At 43.8% G+C, this 23,455-nt stretch overlaps 4 protein-coding genes across 4 annotated transcripts; all 4 read left to right on the top strand.

Moving 5' to 3' along the window:
- Window positions 1–926: 926 nt before the first annotated feature.
- On the top strand, window positions 927–2,016 carry LOC114148849 (trace amine-associated receptor 13c-like). The gene is made up of 2 exons (XM_028024335.1): window positions 927–1,099; window positions 1,203–2,016. Exons 1-2 carry the CDS (start codon window positions 927–929, stop codon window positions 2,014–2,016), a joined length of 987 nt encoding a protein of 328 aa, XP_027880136.1.
- Window positions 2,017–11,604: 9,588 nt separating this feature from the next.
- On the top strand, window positions 11,605–12,820 carry LOC114148887 (trace amine-associated receptor 13c-like). The gene is made up of 2 exons (XM_028024389.1): window positions 11,605–11,867; window positions 12,007–12,820. The coding sequence occupies exons 1-2, from the start codon at window positions 11,695–11,697 to the stop codon at window positions 12,818–12,820; spliced, it is 987 nt and encodes a 328-aa protein (XP_027880190.1). The 5' UTR covers window positions 11,605–11,694.
- Window positions 12,821–16,570: 3,750 nt separating this feature from the next.
- LOC114147488 (trace amine-associated receptor 13c-like) lies at window positions 16,571–17,695 on the top strand. The gene is made up of 2 exons (XM_028021931.1): window positions 16,571–16,743; window positions 16,882–17,695. Exons 1-2 carry the CDS (start codon window positions 16,571–16,573, stop codon window positions 17,693–17,695), a joined length of 987 nt encoding a protein of 328 aa, XP_027877732.1.
- Window positions 17,696–20,435: 2,740 nt separating this feature from the next.
- On the top strand, window positions 20,436–21,563 carry LOC114148717 (trace amine-associated receptor 13c-like). Its single transcript, XM_028024165.1, has 2 exons — window positions 20,436–20,608; window positions 20,747–21,563. Exons 1-2 carry the CDS (start codon window positions 20,436–20,438, stop codon window positions 21,561–21,563), a joined length of 990 nt encoding a protein of 329 aa, XP_027879966.1.
- The last annotated feature ends 1,892 nt before the right edge of the window (window positions 21,564–23,455 follow it).

Below are 23,455 nucleotides of genomic sequence, written 5' to 3'. Positions count from 1 at the left end.
AAGGACAACAGAACCCATAAAGCAAGACAGAACAGAATGTAGGTAGGATTTTGGGATAAGAAAATAATCAAGTCTAGAATATGAGTTATGAGGATGTGAATAACAAGAGTAGTCCTTTACTTGGGGGTTCAGCTGACTACCTGTTACTTTTTATACAAGGAAGTCTGAGCCTGATGCCAGAAGGCAGAAACTGGAATTCAGCATGTAAAGGATGATCAGCAATAATGGCTTTAGTTTTCCTAATGATTTGTGTTTTGCACAGTTCTGTAAGTGAGCATTGTTCAACCCCTAAGATCTTATTGCTAGTATGTATTTCTCTGCATTTTTTTGGTCTAATACTAAGATTCCCAAACCAACAGAGGAGGGAAAAGGTCAACACAGATTCAATATATGATCTATAAAATAGGATCATCAATGACTAATCAACTTGAAACTTTGCGAGCCTCCTTAGACAAAATAATCTCTGCTGGGCCTTTTTTGTAGGTTTTCTGAATGTTAGGTAAATTTTAACTTATTACCCAAAATAGTCCAAAGATATTTATAGTTTTCTACTGTCTCCACTGTCTGACCTTTGATTACCGTTTGATTTGTGTTATGGGGATTCTGTCTAAAATCAATGCACATGTCCTTTGCATTCTGTACATTTAATGAAAAAAAAGCTTTATCACACCAGTCAACAAATTCATCAACCGCAGGGCCATGGGCATGTCTTCTTACTTAAAGTATGTCTTTTCAACTTTTGTCAGGAATTTTGTTTCTTATGGGAGACACACACAAAAAAGGTAAATTATATGGATGAAATGCATCTGCAAAGTGGAGGAGGAGAAACTAGAAATTCCCCAGAGAGATAAAGCAACAGAGGAGTTAAGGTAGGAAAACATGTGTTACAGGACAGGATCAGATCAGAGAGCTGCAGCCGTCTGAGGATGGAGATCCAAGACAGAACTGATCTCTGTTTCCCACATCTCCTCAACAGCTCCTGCAGGAAGCCCACACTTCACTGGTCTGAAGCCGTTCTCCTGAACTCTGTGCTGCTCTTCATCTCACTGATCACTGTAGTGCTCAACCTCCTCATCATCATCTCAGTCTCACACTTCAGGCAAACAGCAGCTTCTCAGCTCAACCTACAGATTAAGTTTTAACAATGCTGGGCCATATTTATATGATAATTGATGTTCAATTGTGATTTTGTCTCCTTCCAGGCAGCTCCACACTCCTACAAACATCCTCCTCGTCTCTCTGGGTGTTTCAGACTTTTTTGTTGGTCTCCTGCTGATGCCTTTTGAAATCTACAGATTTACATTCTGCTGGTTTCTTGGAGACGCCATGTCTGCATTGTTTTGGTTTTTGATTTGTAACCTCATCAGTGCTTCAATTTGGAACATTGTTTTGGTATCTGTTGACCGCTATATTGCTATATGCTACCCTCTGGATTACTCCAGGAAAATGTCGTTGATGAGAGTCAAATATTGTGTTTGTCTGTGTTGGTTCTGTGCTTCTTCCTGCAGCTTTCTCAATTCAAAGGATGAGCTGATTCAGCCTGGCAGGAGTAAATCCTGCACTGGAGAATGTAAATTTACCATAAGCTACATTCTAGGAACATTTGACCTTATTTTTAATTTCATACTTCCAGTAACAACCATCATAGTTCTGTATTTGAGAGTATTTGTGGTGGCTGTGTCTCAGGCTCGTGCCATGCGCTCTCACATTACAGTCGCCTCATTTCATTCAGCGACATCAGGAACAAAGAAATCAGAGTTAAAAGCAGCCAGGACTCTGGGGGTTCTAGTTGTTGTATATCTAATGTGTTACTGTCCATATTACTGCTACTCTATAGTTGATAATAATCTAACCAGTACCTCATATGTATCGATTTTGTGCTTTGTCTTTTATTCCAACTCCTGTTTAAACCCTGTGATCTACGCCCTGTTCTACCCCTGGTTCAGAAAAGCTGTTAAAGTCATTGTTACTCTACAGATACTGCAGCCTGGCTCACGTGAGGCCAAGCTGCTGTGAAAACACTGAAGACTGACTGAAATCCCAGCTGCTCTAATTGATGTTTCTCATTACCAGCCTGGAAATCATGAATAAACTGTCTTTTGTATGTGTCTTAGTAAAGGCTACTGTTACATTTCCCTTTTTTTTTCAAATTTTCTATTTTTGGCATTTAAGGCATACAACATAGAGAATCTGGTTGAGTTTATGTGTCAAAGCAGTTCTGCTCTACAGAATCAACATCTCAAAATGGAGTCCTACTTGCACAATCGACTTCTTTAAGTCAAGACTTCATCCAGTATCTGTTGGGTTCTGCAGGGGAGTGGTTTCTCTACATTTACAGGGTGGCAGGCAGACGGGATCCAGCTGGTGCTCATCAAGACCAATCAGCGAAGGCCTTTAATAGGAGCGGCTTCCCTGAGGCAGACGCCAGATGATTTTGCTTCTATAGTGGTACACTCTGGCTCTCTGTGCTGCTGTTACTGTGTTTAGCTTGTTCTGATTCCTCTCTCATCTATTCCCTCCTCAGAGAACCAGCCCTGATCAACCCCTCGTGCTCAGTCTACCTAATTACCTGGTCCTCGCTGCTCTGCTAAAACTAGCTCCTGGATACCTCCACTACCACCAGCCAGCTGCTGCCTGTCCACCCTCAGTCTCATGCTGGAACTCCTCCCCCCGGAAATCCCACACTGCACCGACTGCTGGAAAACCCATGTACCCACCTCTGCTCATCCTAACCCTCAGACAGTAAGCCATCACCAGATTACACCACCATTCCCTTCATTTGCTTCCCTGTTTAACCACTCACCTTTCCTCAGTTCCTCCTCTGGCCCGGTTCCTCCCTGCTGCTGCAGATCAACGCCTCTCTATTCTCTCCCCATTTGCACTCATTGTTCAATAAATCTGTTAAACTGCGCTTGGTGTCCGTAGTTGTTGCTTGCCTTCGAGTCCTGGTAACCCCTCACCATGACAGAATCATCTGGCCAATCGGACTCTGCAGCACAACTACGGACTGCGCTGTCCGAACAGGGGGTCCTTTTGGGCAGGCATGATGCCACAATTAATGCCATGTTGCATCAACAGAACTCCATGCTTCAGTATTTACATCAAATGACTAATCAACTCCAGACTTTACAGGACAGGCTACCTCCAGCTAACCCCGCTCCCGTTCCAGCTCCCGTTCCAGTTCCCGTTCCAGCCCCTGCTCCGGCCTCAAGTTCAGCTGCTCCTGCGCCACCTCTGTCCCGTGACGTCATCACGCCCACTCCTGAACATTACTCAGGTGAGCTGGAGAAAAGCAAGGGTTTCCTGCTTCAATGTGCGTTAGCGTTTCGCCGCTCCCCACGCTCATTTCCCGATGACGCCAGCAAAATTTCTTTTCTTGTTGGGTTACTAAGAGATCGAGCGCTTAGATGGGCTGAGACTGTAGTTGATGAAGAGAACCTCATTTATTATTCCTATGAGGAATTTATCGATCTCTTCAAACAAACATTTTGTCCCAAGCTTGGTGAAGAAGCTGTCTCAAAAAAAATCTGGAATTTAAGACAAGGGAATAGATCAGTGGCTGATTTTGCCATTGATTTTCGCACCCTTGGAACAGAATCAGGTTGGAACGAAATAGCTCTTAAAGGAGCTTTCCAACATGCCCTGAACGACAAACTGAAAGATGAGCTGGCATGCCGGGATGCACCAGACTCTCTAGACGAACTAATTAACCTGGCCATCAAGATTGATAACAGAATTAGAGACAGATTCCGTCCCTCAAATCCCCGGCCTTCTTTGCCTCCCATTAGGAGGGGTTCTCCCAGCCCTGACTCGCCCAGTTCCCCAATCCAGAACCCACCAGAACCCATGCAGTTAGGCCGAGCCCGGCTAAGTCCAGAGGAACGGCAGCGCCGTATATCCTCAGGTTGTTGTCTTTACTGCGGCTCCCCTCAACATTTCATCTCCTCCTGTCCGGTTCGCCCAAAAGCCCTCGCCCGCCAGTAGGTCTGGGGGTCCTGGCGGGCAGATCTAAAGAGAATGATTACCTCCGGCTAAGTCTTCCTGCTGTTCTCACCATCCAGCATGATTCCTACCCCTTCCAAGCCTTGGTAGACTCAGGTTCTGAACAAAATCTCATACACCCCGATCTAGTTGAGCAATATCAAATTCCGGTCCAGGCATTACCTATTCCCCTGCAGGTGGCTGCCCTGGATGGTAGTCCTATGGCCAACATAACCCACCAAACAGACCCAGTTTCCCTCCACGTCTCGGGCAATCACCAAGAGCTCATCCAATGTTTAGTGTTTCCCACTAAGGGTGCTCCTCTGGTTCTGGGATTCCCCTGGCTCTGCAAACACAACCCCCACATTAACTGGGCCAATGCTCGCATTGACTCATGGAGCCCTTATTGTCTCAACCAATGCTTGCAATCTGCTAAGCCATCTTTGCCTTCAGAACCGCCCCAACCCATTGGTGAACCTGATCTAACTAATGTTCCCAAAGAATACCATGACCTCCAACGGGTATTCAGTAAAGACCTTGCCCAATCTCTCCCGCCTCATCGCCCCTATGACTGCCGCATAGACCTTCTTCCTGGAGCCCCACTTCCTTCCAGCCGTTTGTTTAATATCTCTAAGCAAGAGAGGCAAACTATGGAACAGTATATAAATGACTCACTTAAAGCAGGTCTCATTCGTCCCTCTTCTTCCCCCCTTGGTGCTGGATTCTTCTTTGTGTCTAAGAAAGATAAGACTCTCCGGCCATGTATCGATTATAGGGGGCTCAACCAAATCACTGTAAAGAATAAATATTCTCTCCCTCTCTTGTCCTCAGTTTTTGAACCAGTTCATCAAGCCTCCATCTTCTCCAAGCTCGATCTGCGCAACGCCTATCATCTTATTCGCATTCGAGAGGGCGACGAATGGAAAACTGCATTCAAAACCCATATTGGTCACTTTGAGTATTTGGTCATGCCCTTTGGTCTCTGCAATGCCCCTGCCACTTTTCAGAACCTGGTCAATGATGTTCTTCGCGACTTTCTCAATGTTTTTGTTTTTGTGTACCTTGACGATATTCTCATCTTCTCTAACAGCCTGGAGGAACACCGCGAGCATGTCAGGTTGGTCCTCCAAAGGTTGATGGAGAACCGGCTCTTTGTCAAGGCTGAGAAGTGTCAGTTTCATGTTCCTTCCATCACCTTCCTCGGTTACGTGTTTGAGGGTGGGCAGGTGAAGACAGACCCAGCTAAGATCAAGGCTATAGAGGAGTGGCCTGTTCCGAATTCCAGAAAGCAACTCCAGCGCTTTCTGGGATTCGCTAACCTCTACCGCCGTTTCATCCGGAACTTCAGTGTCATTGCTACTCCTCTCACTACTCTGACTTCCACCAAACAACACTTCAGATGGACCCCAGAGGGAAATCTCGCCTTTGATGAGCTAAAAAGAAGGTTTGTGGACGCTCCAATTCTTATTCACCCTGACCCTTCTGCTCAATTCACAGTTGAGGTCGATGCATCTGAGACTGGAGTAGGGGCCGTCTTGTCCCAGCGTTCTCCCGGAGATGGCAAGCTCCATCCGTGTGCCTTTTTCTCCAAGAAGTTCACCACCACAGAGAGCAGGTACGACATTGGTGATCGGGAGCTGCTGGCCATAAAACTGTCCCTTGAGGAGTGGAGACACTGGCTTGAGGGTACAGAGCTCCCGGTCATCATTTGGACTGATCATAAGAATCTGGCTTATCTTCAGTCTGCTAAATGCCTGAACCCACGCCAGTATCGTTGGTCACTCTTCTTCTCCCGTTTCAACCTCAACATCACCTACCGCCCTGGTTCCAAGAACGCCAAGCCAGATGCCCTCTCCAGACTCCACTCCCCAAATGACCCGTCTGAGGCCTCTGGAGCCATACTTCCGGCCACCTGCACCATTGGGTCCCTCACCTGGGACTTGGAGAGAGCCATCCGGGAGGCCCTCACCTCTGATCCGGACCCAGGAGGAGGTCCCCCCAACCGCCAATATGTCCCAATCTCCATCCGGGCTCGTGCCATCCGTTGGGCACACTCATCAGGTTTCTCCGGCCATCCTGGTATAAGCCGTACTGTCAGCTTTCTTCGTCGATACTTCTGGTGGCCTTCACTTAATAAAGATGTCATTGAATATGTCTCCGCCTGTTCCACTTGTGCTAGAAACAAGACCTCACACCGCCCACCTTCTGGTCTTTTACAACCACTGTCCATTCCTAGCCGTCCCTGGTCCCACATCTCCCTAGATTTTGTCACTGGTCTCCCCACATCTAAACAGAAAAGTGTCATACTCACCATAATAGATCGTTTTTCTAAGGCTTGTCATCTGGTTGCCCTCACCAAACTTCCATCGGCCACTGAGACCGCCAAACTTGTTTTCCGCCATGTTTTTCGCCTTCATGGCATCCCCAGTGAGATTGTCTCCGATAGGGGACCCCAGTTCACTTCTCGGGTTTGGCGGGACTTCTGTTCTGTGCTCGGTGCTCAGCCTTGTTTGTCCTCGGGGTTCCATCCACAAACCAATGGACAGTGTGAACGTCTTAACCAAGAGCTAGAAAACACCCTGCGCTGTTTATGTGCCTCCAATCCCTCATCTTGGAGTGTCCACTTACCATGGGTGGAGTATGCCCATAACTCACACATCTCATCTGCTTCTGGGTTATCTCCATTCGAGGCCTCACAGGGATTTCAACCGTCCCTTCTACCTACGTCCTTCCCAGATACTGTCATTCCATCAGTTAGGCATCACATACAGAACTGTCAGCGTATTTGGAACCAGACTAAGGCTGCCCTTCAAAGAACTTCAGCCCAAAATAAGCGTCTCGCTGATAGGAAGAGAGTCCCTGCCCCCACATTCTCACCCGGCCAAAGAGTTTGGCTATCATCTAAAAACTTTCCACTAAAATCTTGTTCCCGCAAGCTGTCCCCCAGGTTTCTAGGTCCGTTCATTGTTGAGGCCATCATTGGCCAATCTGCAGTCCGCCTTAAGTTGCCTTCTCATTTCCGTGTCCATCCAGTGTTTCATGTTTCTCAGATCAAGCCCTACATCTCTAGTCCTTTGTGCCCTCCTTCCGAGCCCCCTCCACCCGCCCGGGTTATTGATGGTCACCCAGCCTTCTCCGTCCGTCGCATTGTGGATGTGCGTCCTCGTGGGCGGGGTAGGCAGTACCTGGTTGACTGGGAGGGATATGGTCCCGAGGAGCGGTCCTGGGTTCCGCGGTCCTTTATCCTGGACCCATCCCTCATTTCCTCTTTTGAACGCTCCGCTGCATCTTCTTCGAGTCGGCCGCCAGGGGGCGTCCGTTGAGGGGCGGGTACTGTTGGGTTCTGCAGGGGAGTGGTTTCTCTACATTTACAGGGTGGCAGGCAGACGGGATCCAGCTGGTGCTCATCAAGACCAATCAGCGAAGGCCTTTAATAGGAGCGGCTTCCCTGAGGCAGACGCCAGATGATTTTGCTTCTATAGTGGTATACTGTGGCTCTCTGTGCTGCTGTTACTGTGTTTAGCTTGTTCTGATTCCTCTCTCATCTATTCCCTCCTCAGAGAACCAGCCCTGATCAACCCCTCGTGCTCAGTCTACCTAATTACCTGGTCCTCGCTGCTCTGCTAAAACTAGCTCCTGGATACCTCCACTACCACCAGCCAGCTGCTGCCTGTCCACCCTCAGTCTCATGCTGGAACTCCTCCCCCCGGAAATCCCACACTGCACCGACTGCTGGAAAACCCATGTACCCACCTCTGCTCATCCTAACCCTCAGACAGTAAGCCATCACCAGGTTACACCACCATTCCCTTCATTTGCTTCCCTGTTTAACCACTCACCTTTCCTCAGTTCCTCCTCTGGCCCGGTTCCTCCCTGCTGCTGCAGATCAACGCCTCTCTATTCTCTCCCCATTTGCACTCATTGTTCAATAAATCTGTTAAACTGCGCTTGGTGTCCGTAGTTGTTGCTTGCCTTCGAGTCCTGGTAACCCCTCACCATGACAGTATCAAAGTAGGCAGACATGGTCCATCATGCGGCGCAGTGGGTAGGGTGGTGCTCTTTGTTCAGTGGCTACAGACATTGTCACATCCGTCCTGACTTCGAGGAATGTCCTCGGTCTGTTTGTTTCATGTCTTTGCCCCTTTCTCTCTTCTTGTTAGCTTACTTTCAATTAACAGCCAGTAGTGCCAAAATCTCTATAAAAGAGAAAACTATAAATTGACTAACCTGGTTGCACAAATACTTACCTGTGTTTGTATGACCCTTTGGAGTATTGGGGTGTGTGTGTTAACGACCTTGCCATTGTTAGAGTGGTGAGAATGGTTCCTAGACTGCATCACTGAAGAATAACAAAAGACAGGAGGTCTGTGTGCAGCAGCACCGGGCTGGCAGAGAGACAGACAGACCGACAGACAGACAGGTAGGTCATCAGTGGTTGGCAATAGAAGCAGCTGCAGCAATGTACGGGAAAATTAGGCACATAAACGCCGTTCACAATCATCCACATATTTATGTCACAGTTTGCAGGCTGGAGGTGAGAAGCAGCTGTTATTTACTGAAAGGCTAAACAATAAAATTCAACACCGTGTTTGTATCCGGCCTCTGATGTCCTGATGCTTCATCAGGGACAGATCCAGATCCTTATGTTGGTTTATTAAGTTAAATCAACTTAATAAATGAAGTTGGATAAACTCAGCATGCAAGATCTGTGAAAAGCTAAAATAACATATTAAAACATGTTTAAAATGATTAAAATTCAAGTTGTATTCAAAGAATGATGTGCAGGATAATATCATTTTGGATATTTTAGTTTTTAAAGAACGTAAACATTTGAGTTGACTTTCTGTAGAGATTAGTCAAAGAGATTTAAGTTATTTATTAGACAAAAATAAATGATTTAAGTAAGACTGACTTATTTTTGTCATGTTAAACACACATAATGAAATAAGTTAGTAAATTGAGTTGGTTAGACACAGGATACAAAACTGGCATTGAACTCAGTTGTTTCAAGTCAAAGTAAAACGTTCCTTTAAGCTAATTTAAGTTAGTTAGATTTGTAACTTTTACATTAACTGAACACAAAAAAGTAAGCTGGCATCACTAAAACAAAAGAATTAAGTGAGATTAATGTAAATAAGTCCATAAAATTAACCATAGTGTCAGGATCTGTGTTTTCTGTGTTCATTTAGAGTTTTTTGTGTCCTTGAGTCTCGTCGTTGTCCTGTCCTCCCCTTGATTGTTCCCAGGTGTGTCTCGTTCTGTCATTACCCTCCCATGTATTTAACTCCACCTGTGTTCCTTGTTCCTCATCGGGTCCTCGTCAATGTTTAGCTTATTCGTCGTCAATGTGTCCATGTGCCTGCTGCTCGTTGTTTGGACTGAGTTTCACCATTAAAATCATCATTTTCATTTCTACCTGGGTCTCAAGCGTCTGCCTCACCAACCCTCACCACCCGCACTACATGACAGAAGGACCCGACCAGACCGATTGGTGAGGCTTGCTAATTATGGACCCAGCTGCTGGAGTGAGGTTCCCTCCTAAAAGGCAGAGCGGACCGTGGCGGAGATCTGGCAGGGAGGAGAGGGAGCTAGCTGAAGCCCTCGCCGACCTGCAGCGGGAGCTTTTCCGGGGGACAAGACTGGTGTTGGCACCCCCCGTATTCGGCCCCCGTCGATTGATGCGTCCGGGAAGTCAGCGACGTGAGCCGCCGGTGGAGCCGGCCCCTTGTCGCTTTCCAGAAACACCTCCTCCGCTGTCAGCCCGGAGACAGCGACGTGAGCCGCCAGTGGAGCCGGCCCCTCGTCACTTTCCGGAAACTCCTCCTCCGCTGTCAGCCCGGAGACAGCGACGTGAGCCGCCGGTGGACCCGGCCCCTCGTCGCTTTCCGGAGCCGCCGCCGGTTCCGAGGCTTCACTCCGGCTCACCTCTGCAGCCGGTTCCGAGGCTTTGCGCCGGCTCGCCTCCGCAGCTGGCCCCGAGGCTCCGCCCCGGCTCTCCTCCGCAGCCGGCCCCGAGGCTCCGTCCCGGCTCTCCTCTGCAGCCAGCCCCGAGGCTCCGCCCCGCCCGCCTCCGCAGCCGGCCCCGAGGCTTCACCCCAGTTCTCCTCCCCAGCCGGTTCCGAGGCTTCGCCCTGGACTTCCTCCAGAGACTCCCTGTGTTCCTCCAGAGACTCCCTGTGTTCCTACCGAGACCCAGACCCCCTGCGTTCCTACCGAGACTCAGTCCCCCTGCGTTCCTCCTGAGACCCTGACTCTCTGCGTTCCTTCTGAGACCCTGACTCTCTGCGTTCCTCCTGAGACCCTGACCCTCTGCGTTCCTCCTGAGACCCTGACCCTCTGCATTCCTCCTGAGACCCTGACCCTCTGCGTTCCTCCTGAGACCCTGACCCTCAGCGTTCCACCTGAGACCCAGACCCCCTGCGTTCCACCTGAGACCCAGACTCTATCCGTTCCTCCCGAGACCCAGACCCCCCGCGTTCCAACTGAGACCCCCTGTGCTCCACCAGAGACCCTGCCTCGGGGGGCTCGTCGTCGCTGTCTGTGGGCGGCCCCCGGGACTCCTCATCGCCACCTCCAGCGCCGCGGACGGCCGCTGGACCGCCTCCGGGGTCCCGCCTCTGGGGTTTCCGCCTCCAGCGTCGCGGACGGCCGCCGGACCGCTTCCCGCCTCCGGGGTTCCCGCCTCCGGGGTTCCCGCCTCCGGGGTTCCCGCCGCCGCGGACGACCGCCAGACCACCTCCGTGGTTCCCACCTCTTTTGCCTCCGCCCACCCTGTGGGTAGTTTTTTGTTTATTTTTGGACTCTTGGCCCTTCCTGTGTTTCCGCCCACGTTGGTGGGTTGTTTTTTGTTTTTTCTGGACTCTGGCCCCCCGTCCAGTGCCCCTCCGCCCACCCTTGTTGTGTTTTTTTTTTGTGGGCGTCTGGTAGCCGCCCTTGAGGGGGGGTACTGTCAGGATCTGTGTTTTCTGTGTTCATTTAGAGTTTTTTGTGTCCTTGAGTCTCGTCGTTGTCCTGTCCTCCCCTTGATTGTTCCCAGGTGTGTCTCGTTCTGTCATTACCCTCCCATGTATTTAACTCCACCTGTGTTCCTTGTTCCTCATCAGGTCCTCGTCAATGTTTAGCTTATTCGTCGTCAGAGTGTCCATGTGCCTGCTGCTCGTTGTTTGGACTGAGTTTCACCATTAAAATCATCATTTTCATTTCTACCTGGGTCTCAAGCGTCTGCCTCACCAACCCTCACCACCCGCACTACATGACACATAGCCAACAACACTTTTTAACAATGTTAAGAACGATGGTAAACAGCATAATGGAAAGGTGTTGTTGTCATGGAGCTTTAAAGAGACAGAGGCCAATTTCAAGCTGCCAAATTGTGACATAAATTTCTCTTAACTTAAGTTTGATATTTTCAGCATTTTAAAACAACAGAGGATAAGATGGTGAGTTTAACAGCTAAACAATTTGGGAATTACTTTCTGATGGCAAACATAGAAAACAGAAGATGTGTGAAAATAATGAATGTCTTAACTTTTGTCAGAATTTTTTTTCTTATTGGGGAGACAAAAAAAGGTAAATTATATATATGAAATGCATCTGCAAAATGGAGGAGGAGGAGGCAGAAACTCCCCAGAGAGATAAAGCAACAGAGGAGGGAGGACAGGAAAACATGTGTTACAAGACAGGATCAGATCAGAGAGCCGCAGCCGTCTGAGGATGGAGATCCAAGACAGAACTGATCTCTGTTTCCCACATCTCCTCAACAGCTCCTGCAGGAAGCCCACACTTCACTGGTCTGAAGCCATTCTCCTGAACTCTGTGCTGCTCTTCATCTCACTGATCACTGTAGTGCTCAACCTCCTCATCATCATCTCAGTCTCACACTTCAGGCAAACAGCAGCTTCTCAGTTCAACCTACACTAAACTTCCACCTTAGCATTTGGAAATGTCTAGCTAAAAGGAAAAGGAATTAAAATTTAGATATTTCTTCTAAAATTGATGCATAATTGTGATTTTGTCTCCTTCCAGGCAGCTCCACACTCCTACAAACATCCTCCTCGTCTCTCTGGGTGTTTCAGACTTTTTTGTTGGTCTCCTGCTGATGCCTTTTGAAATCTACAGATTTACATTCTGCTGGTTTCTTGGAGACGCCATGTGTGCTTTGTTTGGTTTCTTCATTGGTAACCTCATCAGTGCTTCAATTTGGAACATTGTTTTGATATCAGTTGACCGCTATATTGCTATATGCTACCCTCTGGATTACTCCAGGAAAATGTCGTTGACGAGAGTCAAATATTGTGTTTGTCTGTGTTGGTTCTGTGCTTCTTCCTGCAGCTTTGTCTATTCAAATGATGTGATGGTTCAGTTTGGCAAGAGTAAATCCTGCACTGGAGAATGTAAATTTACCATAAGCTACATTCTAGGAACATTTGACCTTATTTTTAATTTCATATTTCCAGTAACAACCATCATAGTTCTGTATTTGAGAGTATTTGTGGTGGCTGTGTCTCAGGCTCGTGCCATGCGCTCTCACATTACAGTCGCCTCGTTTCATTCAGCGACATCAGGAACAAAGAAATCAGAGTTAAAAGCAGCCAGGACTCTGGGGGTTCTAGTTGTTGTATATCTAATGTGTTACTGTCCATATTACTGCTACTCTATAGTTGATATTAATCTAACCAGTACCTCATATGCATCGATTTTGTGCTTTGTCTTTTATTCCAACTCTTGTCTGAACCCTGTGATCTACGCCCTGTTCTACCCCTGGTTCAGAAAAGCTGTTAAAGTCATTGTTACTCTACAGATACTGCAGCCTGGCTCACGTGAGGCCAACATACTGTGAAAACACTGAAGACTGACTGAAATCCCAGCTGCTCTAATTGATGTTTCTCATTACCAGCCTGGAAATCATGAATTAACTGTCTTTTGTATGTGTCTTAGTAAAGGCAAGGTGGGAACAAAAACATTTGGTTTAATGTATGAAATACTTTCAGCTTTAACGTTTGTTTTAGATATTGTGAAAATATTTTCATAGCTGTTCTCTAAAGTTTTGCACAGCTCTATCACACATCTGACTGTGTTTTTGATAACTAGTGTCTGGTAGTTAGAGGGAATTACCTTTGCTGGGTTTGCAGGGTTGATGTGCACTGATAATGTTCTCTGCCTTTACCTGAAATGGAGATAAAAGTCGAAAATGCATCCAAACATTGAAATGACTATAATGCCTAATCTCTTTTCCCAATTATTTCTTAAAAAAAAAAAAAGAAAAAAAAGAAAACCTTTAAATTACATTTGTTTATCTTCTTCAGAGAGAGAATCATTGACATATATTGCGATGGTGATGATCAGAGTTGTCTGCATGATGTTATCGGAGAGTTCGCACCAATCCATCACGGCACCTGAGCCACACAAACACAACCACATCCTTAACACACATCATGCGTGTGGCGAAAGAAAACTGACCCACACAAATACAGGCCATGTAGTCGCGATATGTATGACACAAAGAAAGTATGGCCTGGAGTTCTGTACTCTGTAGAGTGAAATATGTCATAATATGTTGGGGCCTCTGCTCTTGCAAATAAAGGTAAAGAAAATACTGTTACATTTATTTTTTTTCTTCAAATTTTCTATTTTTGGCATTTAAGGCATACAACATAGAGAATCTGGTTGACTTTATGTGTCAAAGCAGTTCTGCTCTACAGAATCAACATCTCAAAATGGAGTCCTACTTGCACAATCGACTTCTTTAAGTCAAGACTGCATCCTGTATCAAAGTAGGCAGACATGGGACATCATGCGGCGCAGTGGGTAGGGTGGTGCTCTTTGTTCAGTGGCTACAGACATTGTCACATCCGTCCCGACTTCGAGGAATGTCCTCGGTCTGTTTGTTTCATGTCTTTCCCCCTTTCTCTCTTCTTGTTAGCTTACTTTCAATTAAAAGGCAGTAGTGCCAAAAATTCCTTAAAATAGAAAACTAAAAGTTTACAGACCTAGTTGCAGAAATACTAACCTGTGTTTGTATGACCCTTTGGAGCAGGGGTGTCAAACGTACGGCCCGCCGAACGATTTAGTCCGGTCCGGTGGCTAAATGCATTATCATTATTCAACAATGATTATTGAAAAAAACATGTACTTCGTTTAATTTAAAATCTGCAATTCCTACTTTATCCACGAGGGGTGCTGTGTTTCATTCAGAGTGGACAACATGATGCAACACTGCATCGGAACTAACAGCAGATGGTAGCACTGAGGTTCAGGTCCTGTAAACGGCTTCGATTCTTTTACTTTACCAGCTTTTTACTTTTTTCCTGGCAACCTCATCAACGAAATGTCTTTGTCAAAAAAGCGAAAGGTAGACACAGAGTGTCGGATTTTTCAAGAAAAATGGACTTCTTCTTATTTGTTCACTGAGGTGAATGGAAAACCTGTGTGCCTCGTGTGCCTGCAGCAGGTTTCGGTGCTTAAGGAATACAATATTCGGCGCCACTATGAAACTCAGCATGGTGAAAAATACAAGCACTTTAACGGATGATGTACTTGTCCAGGCTAAAAGATGCCAAATTTCAGGGGCAAATACTGAGTAAAACTAAATCCTATGGAATGTTACTGTCAGCGTTGCACTATTAAAAATTACAGCTTTGAATATTTGCTGAATTAATTCTGTTAAAGTTAGTGCTAGTCAGTAACAGATTTACAACAAAAGAGTTTTGTTGAGTAAAATATTTCTCATGCATGCAATAGCTGTTATGTATGTAAGTTTTTCTATATGTATACATTTTATGCATCAACAAGAACGGTGACAAATGTACTTAATCAAATATTTGCTTAAAGCAGCTGACATTTCAAATGCTTGAAGCCAGACAATTTGTTCAAATTGATTCCCATATGTGGAAAATTGATTTTAAATCATTTATTAATTTTTATCTGTTTGATGTATTATGTCATGCAGGACAGTGTTTTTAAGTTCCAAAAACTGTGAATAAATGTTTTGCAACATTGTACAATCACTGTGATCAGTTCTTATGCATAATGCACTTAAATAAATGTAAAAGTAGTGTTGAAATTGCACATGCTTTTCTTAAAAAATCTGAGCTTTTCATAATATATTTTGTAAAAGTGAAACTTGTTTAATATAAAGATCAACAAGTCCACTTTTACTAGTTCTATTTAATCTTGCAATGAGTTTACTTGTGTGGCCCCCTTGAGATCAGATTAAGCTGTATGCGGCCCCTAAACCAAAATGAGTTTGACACCCCTGCCTTGGACTATTGGGGTGTGTGTTAACGAGCTTGCCATTGTTAGTGGTGAGAATGGTTCCTGGCCTGCAGCACTGAAAAATAACAAAAGACAGGCGGTCTGTGTGCAGCAGCACCTGGCAGACAGACAGACAGACAGACAGACAGGTCATCAGTGGTTGGCAATAGAAGCAGCTGCAGCAAAGTACGGGAAGGTTTAGCCACATAAACGCCGTTCACAATCATCCACATATTTATGTCAGAGTTTGCAGGCAGGAGCTGAGAAGCAGCTGTTATTTACTGAAAGGCTAAACAATAAAGTTCAACACCGTGTTTGTATCCGGCCTCTGATGTCCTGATGCTTCATCAGGGACAGATCCAGATCCTTATGTTGGTTTATTAAGTTAAATCAACTTAATAATTGAAGTTGGATAAACTCAGAATGCAAGATCTGTGAAAAGCTAAAATAACATATTAAAACATGTTTAAAATGATTAAAATTCAAGTTGTATTCAAAGAATGATGTGCAGGATAATATCATTTTGGATATTTTAGTTTTTAAAGAACGTAAACATTTGAGTTGACTTTCTGTAGAGATTAGTCAAAGAGATTTAAGTTATTTATTAGACAAAAATAAATGATTTAAGTAAGACTGACTTATTTTTGTCATGTTAAACACACATAATGAAATAAGTTAGTAAATTGAGTTGGTTAGACACAGGATACAAAACTGGCATTGAACTCAGTTGTTTCAAGTCAAAGTAAAACGTTCCTTTAAGCTAATTTAAGTTAGTTAGATTTGTAACTTTTACATTAACTGAACATAAAAAAGGACGCTGGCTTCACTAAAACAAAAGAATTAAGTGAGATTAATGTAAATAAGTCCATAAAATTAACCATAGCCAACAACACTTTTTAACAATGTTAAGAACGATGGTAAACAGCATAATGGAAAGGCGTTGTTGTCATGGAGCTTCTTAAAGACACAGAGGCCAATTTCAAGCTGCCAAATTGTGACATAAATTTCTCTTAACTTAAGTTTGATATTTTCAGCATTTTAAAACAACAGAGGATAAGATGGTGAGTTTAACAGCTAAACAATTTGAGAATTACTTTCTGATGGCAAACATAGAAAACAGAAGATGTGTGAAAATAATGAATGTCTTCTTAATTTTTGTCAGAATTTTTTTTCTTATGGTGAGACAAAAAAGGTAAATCATATAAATGAAATGCATCTGCAAAATGGAGGAGGAGGAAGCAGAAATTCCCCAGAGAGATAAAGCAACAGAGGAGTTAAGGTAGGAAAACATTTGCTACAGGACAGGATCAGATCAGAGAGCTGCAGCCGTCTGAGGATGGAGATCCAAGACAGAACTGATCTCTGTTTCCCACATCTCCTCAACAGCTCCTGCAGGAAGCCCACACTTCACTGGTCTGAAGCCGTTCTCCTGAACTCTGTGCTGCTCTTCATCTCACTGATCACTGTAGTGCTCAACCTCCTCATCATCATCTCAGTCTCACACTTCAGGCAAACAGCAGCTTCTCAGTTCAACCTACATTAAACTTCCACCTTAGCATTTGGAAATGTTTAGCTAGAAGGAAAAGAAATTAAATTTAGATATTTTTTCTATATTTGATGCATAATTGTGATTTTGTCTCCTTCCAGGCAGCTCCACACTCCTACAAACATCCTCCTCGTCTCTCTGGGTGTTTCAGACTTTTTTGTTGGTCTCCTGCTGATGCCTTTTGAAATCTACAGATTTACATTCTGCTGGTTTCTTGGAGATGCCATGTGTGTTTCACTTTGTTTCTTGATTTGTAACCTCATCAGTGCTTCAATTTGGAACATTGTTTTGGTATCAGTTGACCGCTATATTGCTATATGCTACCCTCTGGATTACTCCAGGAAAATGTCGTTGATGAGAGTCAAATATTGTGTTTGTCTGTGTTGGTTCTGTGCTTCTTCCTGCAGCTTTGTCTATTCAAATGATGTGATGGTTCAGTTTGGCAAGAGTAAATCCTGCACTGGAGAATGTAAATTTACCATAAGCTACATTCTAGGAACATTTGACCTCATTTTAAATTTCATACTTCCAGTAACAACCATCATAGTTCTGTATTTGAGAGTATTTGTGGTGGCTGTGTCTCAGGCTCGTGCCATGCGCTCTCACATTACAGTCGCCTCGTTTCATTCAGCGACATCAGGAACAAAGAAATCAGAGTTAAAAGCAGCCAGGACTCTGGGGGTTCTAGTTGTTGTATATCTAATGTGTTACTGTCCATATTACTGCTACTCTATAGTTCAAGTTAATATAACCAGTACCTCATATTCATCAATTTTGTTTATCCTCTTTTACTCCAACTCTTGTCTGAACCCTGTGATCTACGCCCTGTTCTACCCCTGGTTCAGAAAAGCTGTTAAAGTCATTGTTACTCTACAGATACTGCAGCCTGGCTCACGTGAGGCCAAGCTGCTGTGAAAACACTGAAGACTGACTGGAATAAGAATAAGAGAAATTCATCATTAAACATTTCTAGTTAGTAGTTTGCACATTTAAATGAACTGTTTTGTGTCATAAATCAACAAACAAAAAGTAGATGTTGCTTTGGGGCGTTGGGAACAAATGTACAAAATACCATCTTTGATCTGTCTTGTGGTTCATGATTATTTAAAATTTTCAAAAAATGTCTTTTTAAACTGTACGCAGGATTATCATACATCTGATTATATATTTATTATTTTGTTTCTGTAATTCTGCGTTCTAACTTTGAGATTGATATTAACTTTTAAAGTCCATATTACTACAGCATTTAACTGATATATTGAAACATATTAAGTTTTTTAAAAATTATTGAGAAACTTCAATTTATTTGTTGTTTTTCATCAAATTCACATATTTTTATTAAATGAATTCACTAAGTCTGTAAGGGGGAACAAACTATAGGCAACTTCTGTGACATTAATTTAAAGTTGTGAGCAGTAGACAGAGGAAATGTGTCTACTGATAGCTTTGGTCGGATGCTTTTATTATGACTCCATGGGTTACTTCATGAACCACTGATGTACAGTATGTGCAAAGTTTGGTGACTTTTCAAATATATTTCGGGCTCTGAATAGCCTATTAAATTTTTCCTCAAAATAACGCTTTTGCTGCACATCTCCACTAGGGTGAACAAAATGTTCGCTTTAATCCAAAATAACCGACTTCCTGTTGGGTTTGCACCATGGATCCAAGAGACTTTCACGTCCATCCTGAGAATTGTGGATGGAAAACAGTTGTTTTCATGAGCAGTTAATATTTTGCTTTACTGAAATACATAATCAATATAAAAGATAATGATCTTTATTATACATTTTAGTTTTTATGTTAGAATTTCTTTTTAATCTAAACATATTATATTGTTATTTTCAAGATATGCTAGAGTTTAGTTACTTATGAGCTATGTACAGTAGTTGCGTTTTGTGGGACATAGGAAACAGCATTGGTGGGGGAGGGTAAACTGGTTTGAGCTGGTTCTGAGGTAATGTGCAGGTTGCTGCATGATTGGGGGAGAGGAACAGTGTTTTATCAATGGGATGTCCTCACCTAAAATCAGATCATGCTGCGGTTGAGCTGAGAAGGTGTGCTGTGAGTAAGTGTGATCTCCATTGATCACTCTTCGTAATTTTTGGAATAAATTGGCTGTTGATTCCATTCACTGACTCTGCACTTCTTTCTCACTTCAATAAACTCTGAGGACATTAAGTCGTTTCTCTAACACAACTTGTTTTATGATTGTCAATCAAAGCGTCGCTTGGCGCAGATTTTTCTTAAATAATTCTAGAAGGCACTGTGGAGGAATTAGACCATGCCGACCAAATATTGGACTGGAGTCCTGTAGGGTGATGTACGAGGTCGAATCATAGTGAGTTTGGTACAGAGCACCGTGACGTCTGACTTCGACACGATGTCATGGCCACGCCTTCCAATGAAAACTCTTTGTGCTCTAAAGCAAGTGAGGCTAACTTGTTGTCTGTCTTCTGATACATGAGCATCTTGATTAGACGAAGGGGGTCAGAAATGGAACTATGCACAAAAAAGCTACTTCAGATAACATTAGCTTGGGGGCGTGGTGTGGTGGCGTAACGGGATAGCGCTACCCATATTTGGAGACCTTGAGTTCCCGACGCGGCCGTCGCGGGATCAACTCCCGGACCCGGCGATTTTTACTGCATGTCTTTCCCCCTCTTCGTCCCCCCTTCCTGTAAGCCCACTGTCATATAAGGGACACTAGAGCCCACAAAAGACCCCCTGGAGGGTTCAAAAATAAAAAATAAAAAAGATAACGTTAGCATTTGACCACATTGCATGTTGGGGAATCTGACATGAATGACTAAGACAAAGTTCACCGCTTGGCCATACCCCGTAAACATGTTCAAAAACGCAAGATTTTGATAACTTTTGATTGGCCATCTTTAACCTGAATACTGACCAAAAATGAAGCTGATTGCTCAAAATCCCTAAGAGGAGTTTGGTAAAGTTCAAGGTGTGTAAAGGTCAAAAATGGCCAGAATTTGCCTTTTGACCCAAAATGGCTGCATCCCCGTGCATTTTAGAACGGATATGCATCCATCCACTTTCCTACACCCTTGTCCCCAGTGGGGTCAGGAGGGGTCCTGGTACCTATCCCCAGCTAACATTCCGGGTGAGAGGCGGGGTCACCCTGACAGGTCGCCAGTCTGTCGCAAGGCAGGATGGACATCCAAAAGACCTTTTTTCCTTGATTTAGGGTGTATCTACCTACGTACCAGGTTTTAAGTCTCTACAACGTGCGGTTTGGCCTATCTCACGTTAGGGGGAACCATAGAGCAGTTTTGTCACACCCACTCTTGATTCCATTGAAATTTTAAAATTTCCTGCGAGGAAAAATCAGGGGTAAATTTTGGTGAATTTTTGGATATATTGAGGCTTTAAAAACCATATAACGAGATGGGAACGTGATTACAGTAAGCCTTCACTAAGGCATAGTGAAATCGAAAGCAGAGGCCACCAGTTACTGATTATGAATGAAACAAAATGCAATGTTACTGAGTCCTAAAGTTAAAATGAGTTCTCAAAAAATTGAAGAGAAGGCGGAGAAACTAGAAATTCCCCAGAGAGATAAAGCAACAGAGGAGTTAAGGCAGAAAAACATGTGTTACAGGACAGGATCAGATCAGAGAGCTGCAGCCGTCTGAGGATGGAGATCCAAGACAGAACTGATCTCTGTTTCCCACATCTCCTCAACAGCTCCTGCAGGAAGCCCACACTTCACTGGTCTGAAGCCATTCTCCTGAACTCTGTGCTGCTCTTCATCTCACTGATCACTGTAGTGCTCAACCTCCTCATCATCATCTCAGTCTCACACTTCAGGCAAACAGCAGCTTCTCAGCTCAACCTACACTAAACTTCCACCTTAGCATTTGGAAATGTATAGCTAAAAGGAAAAGAAATTAAATTTAGATATTTTTTCTATATTTAATGCATAATTGTGATTTTGTCTCCTTCCAGGCAGCTCCACACTCCTACAAACATCCTCCTCCTCTCTCTGGGTGTTTCAGACTTTTTTGTTGGTCTCCTGCTGATGCCTTTTGAAATCTACAGATTTACATTCTGCTGGATTCTTGGAGACCCAATGTGTGTTGTGTTTGGTTTTTTTATTGGTGCCATCATCATCTGTGCTTCAATCTGGAACATTGTCCTGATATCAGTCGACCGCTACGTAGCCATTTGTTACCCTCTGCATTACCCCACCAGAGTCTCGTTGACGAGAGTCAAATATTGTGTTTGTCTGTGTTGGTTCTGTGCTTCTTCCTGCAGCTTTTTCTATGCAAAGGATGAGCTGATTCAGTCTGGCAGGAGTAAATCCTGCATTGGAGAATGTAAATTTATCATGAGCTACATTCCAGGAACATTTGACCTCATTTTTAATTTCATACTTCCAGTAACAACCATCATAGTTCTGTATTTGAGAGTATTTGTGGTGGCTGTGTCTCAGGCTCGTGCCATGCGCTCTCACATTACAGTCGCCTCGTTTCATTCAGCGACATCAGGAACAAAGAAATCAGAGTTAAAAGCAGCCAGGACTCTGGGGGTTCTAGTTGTTGTATATCTAATGTGTTACTGTCCATATTACTGCTACTCTTTAGTTGGGATTAGTTTAACTAATACCCCTTATTCATTTTCTATGTTTTTCCTCTGCTATGTTAACTCTTGTCTGAACCCTGTGATCTACGCCCTGTTCTACCCCTGGTTCAGAAAAGCTGTTAAAGTCATTGTTACTCTACAGATACTGCAGCCTGGCTCACATGAGGCCAAGCTGCTGTGAAAACACTGAAGACTGACTGAAATAAGAACAACAAGACAAATTCATTCTTTAAAGTTCTTAATTGGTTGTCTGCAAATTTAAATGACCTACTTTGTATTTATAAACTAATAAACTGAAAGTAGATGTTGTTTTGGGGAGTTGAGAACAAAAATAAATTAACTGAGTACCAAATACTACCTTTGATCTTTCATCTGCTTTAAGATTATTTTAAATATCCAAAATAATGGCTTTTAAAACTGTACACAGCCTTATCATACATCTGATTGTATATTTATTATTCTGTGTCTTTAAATCTGCATTCTGGCTTTGAGATTGATATTAACTTTTAAAGTCACCTTATGCTACAGCATTTAACTGATGTATTAAAATATATCAAGTTTTTTTTTAAATGCAAATAGATGAGAAGCTTCAATGTACAGTATTTGTTCTTCTTTCATCACATTGCCAGATTTTTTTACTGGTGAGTTTGTCTTTTAACCAGATTCATGTAGTTTTATTAAATTAATTCACAATGTCTCTAAGAGGGAAAAAACTACAGGCAACTTTCAGTCTTTGACATTATTTTAAAGTTGTTATCAGTAGGCAGAAGATATGTGTCTACTGATAGTTCTTAATATTTTATTTTTTAAGAAACTTTTATTAAGATAATTTATTTTCAAGTTAGACATACTGTAAGTCACTAAAATCTCAACATAATGACAAAGCAATGTCTTTAGCCAAACTGATTTCAAATGGCTGTGTATTTTAAAAATATAGAGAGTCTAACTTTCGCTGAGCCAAATGTTTTTTAAAAGGTGTGCTGAGAATAAATGAGAAGAACAAAACTTTTACAAGTTAGAAGAAGAAAAAGCACTACAAGTAAAAATTTAAAGCTATCAGCAGCTTTGAGCTGCCCTCGTAGCTCAGTGCCGCTTCAGCCCTGTTGCTCTGGCATCGCCACCCTATTGCAGTCGTTTGGTCTCACACCGTTCAGGCACCTAACCACTAGGGGGTGAAATAAGTAAAGCTTTCAAATAGCCTTCAGTCCGGATCAGGATGAGTTCAGCACTAAGACAACTTTGCCAAAATCTGACCTTCCTTGCTGGAGTTAATGTCACTTCCTCTTCCGTGTTGAAGGACTGGAGTGAACTTCCTGTAAGCTTTTGAAGATATTTACTTAGCAAGGGTAAGGTTTGAAATTTTTATCATACACACGGAAAAGCTGGAAGAGCCGCACAATAATTCTCACGTTCTTGTTTGAGTGGGCGGGGCTTTAGAGATGCCATGAAACGACCACACCAATGTGTGTAGCCGTGCTCCCTGATGACCGATCAGCACCACAAAAACTCTGGTGCTGATCGCTTTATGTATCAGGGACTTTTAGCAGTTGGAGTCAAGATCCAATCCAAGCATATTGGGCTCTTTAGAGATGAACAAAGTCATTTATATCCAGTTTGGTGCAAATTGGAATATGTATGTGTGACTTACTGCCAACCGTGTTCAAGCAGCGAGGGGTTTGAATTCGCCATTCTGCCACATCCTCGTGCTAAATGCACTAGAGCCCCTTGAGGGAAGGATTTAGCTCAGGGATGGGCAATCCTGGTCCTCGAGGGCCGGTGTCCTGCAACTCTTAGATGTCTCCTTGATCAAACACACTTGAATCCAATAGCTGTATCACCTCCTAAGTGCAGGCAAGTTCTCCAGAGTCCTTCTAAGTACCTCATTATTTGATTCAGGTGTATTGAAGTAGAGATACATCTAAAAGTTGCAGGAGACCGGCCCTCGAGGCCTGGAGTTGCAAACCCCTGATTTAGCTTCATGTTGATCTAGGTCTCTAGACACCTGTTTAAATCTGTATGAATCAAAGAGTCAAAGGAAGACAACCAGCAGCAAACCAAGGGACTTCCTGTTGG

The sequence above is a fragment of the Xiphophorus couchianus genome, chromosome 7 (assembly GCF_001444195.1).
Source record: "Xiphophorus couchianus chromosome 7, X_couchianus-1.0, whole genome shotgun sequence".
Lineage (NCBI taxonomy): Eukaryota > Metazoa > Chordata > Actinopteri > Cyprinodontiformes > Poeciliidae > Xiphophorus > Xiphophorus couchianus.
Note: the sequence above shows the minus strand (reverse complement) of the source record. Positions and strands in the feature narration are given on the sequence as shown.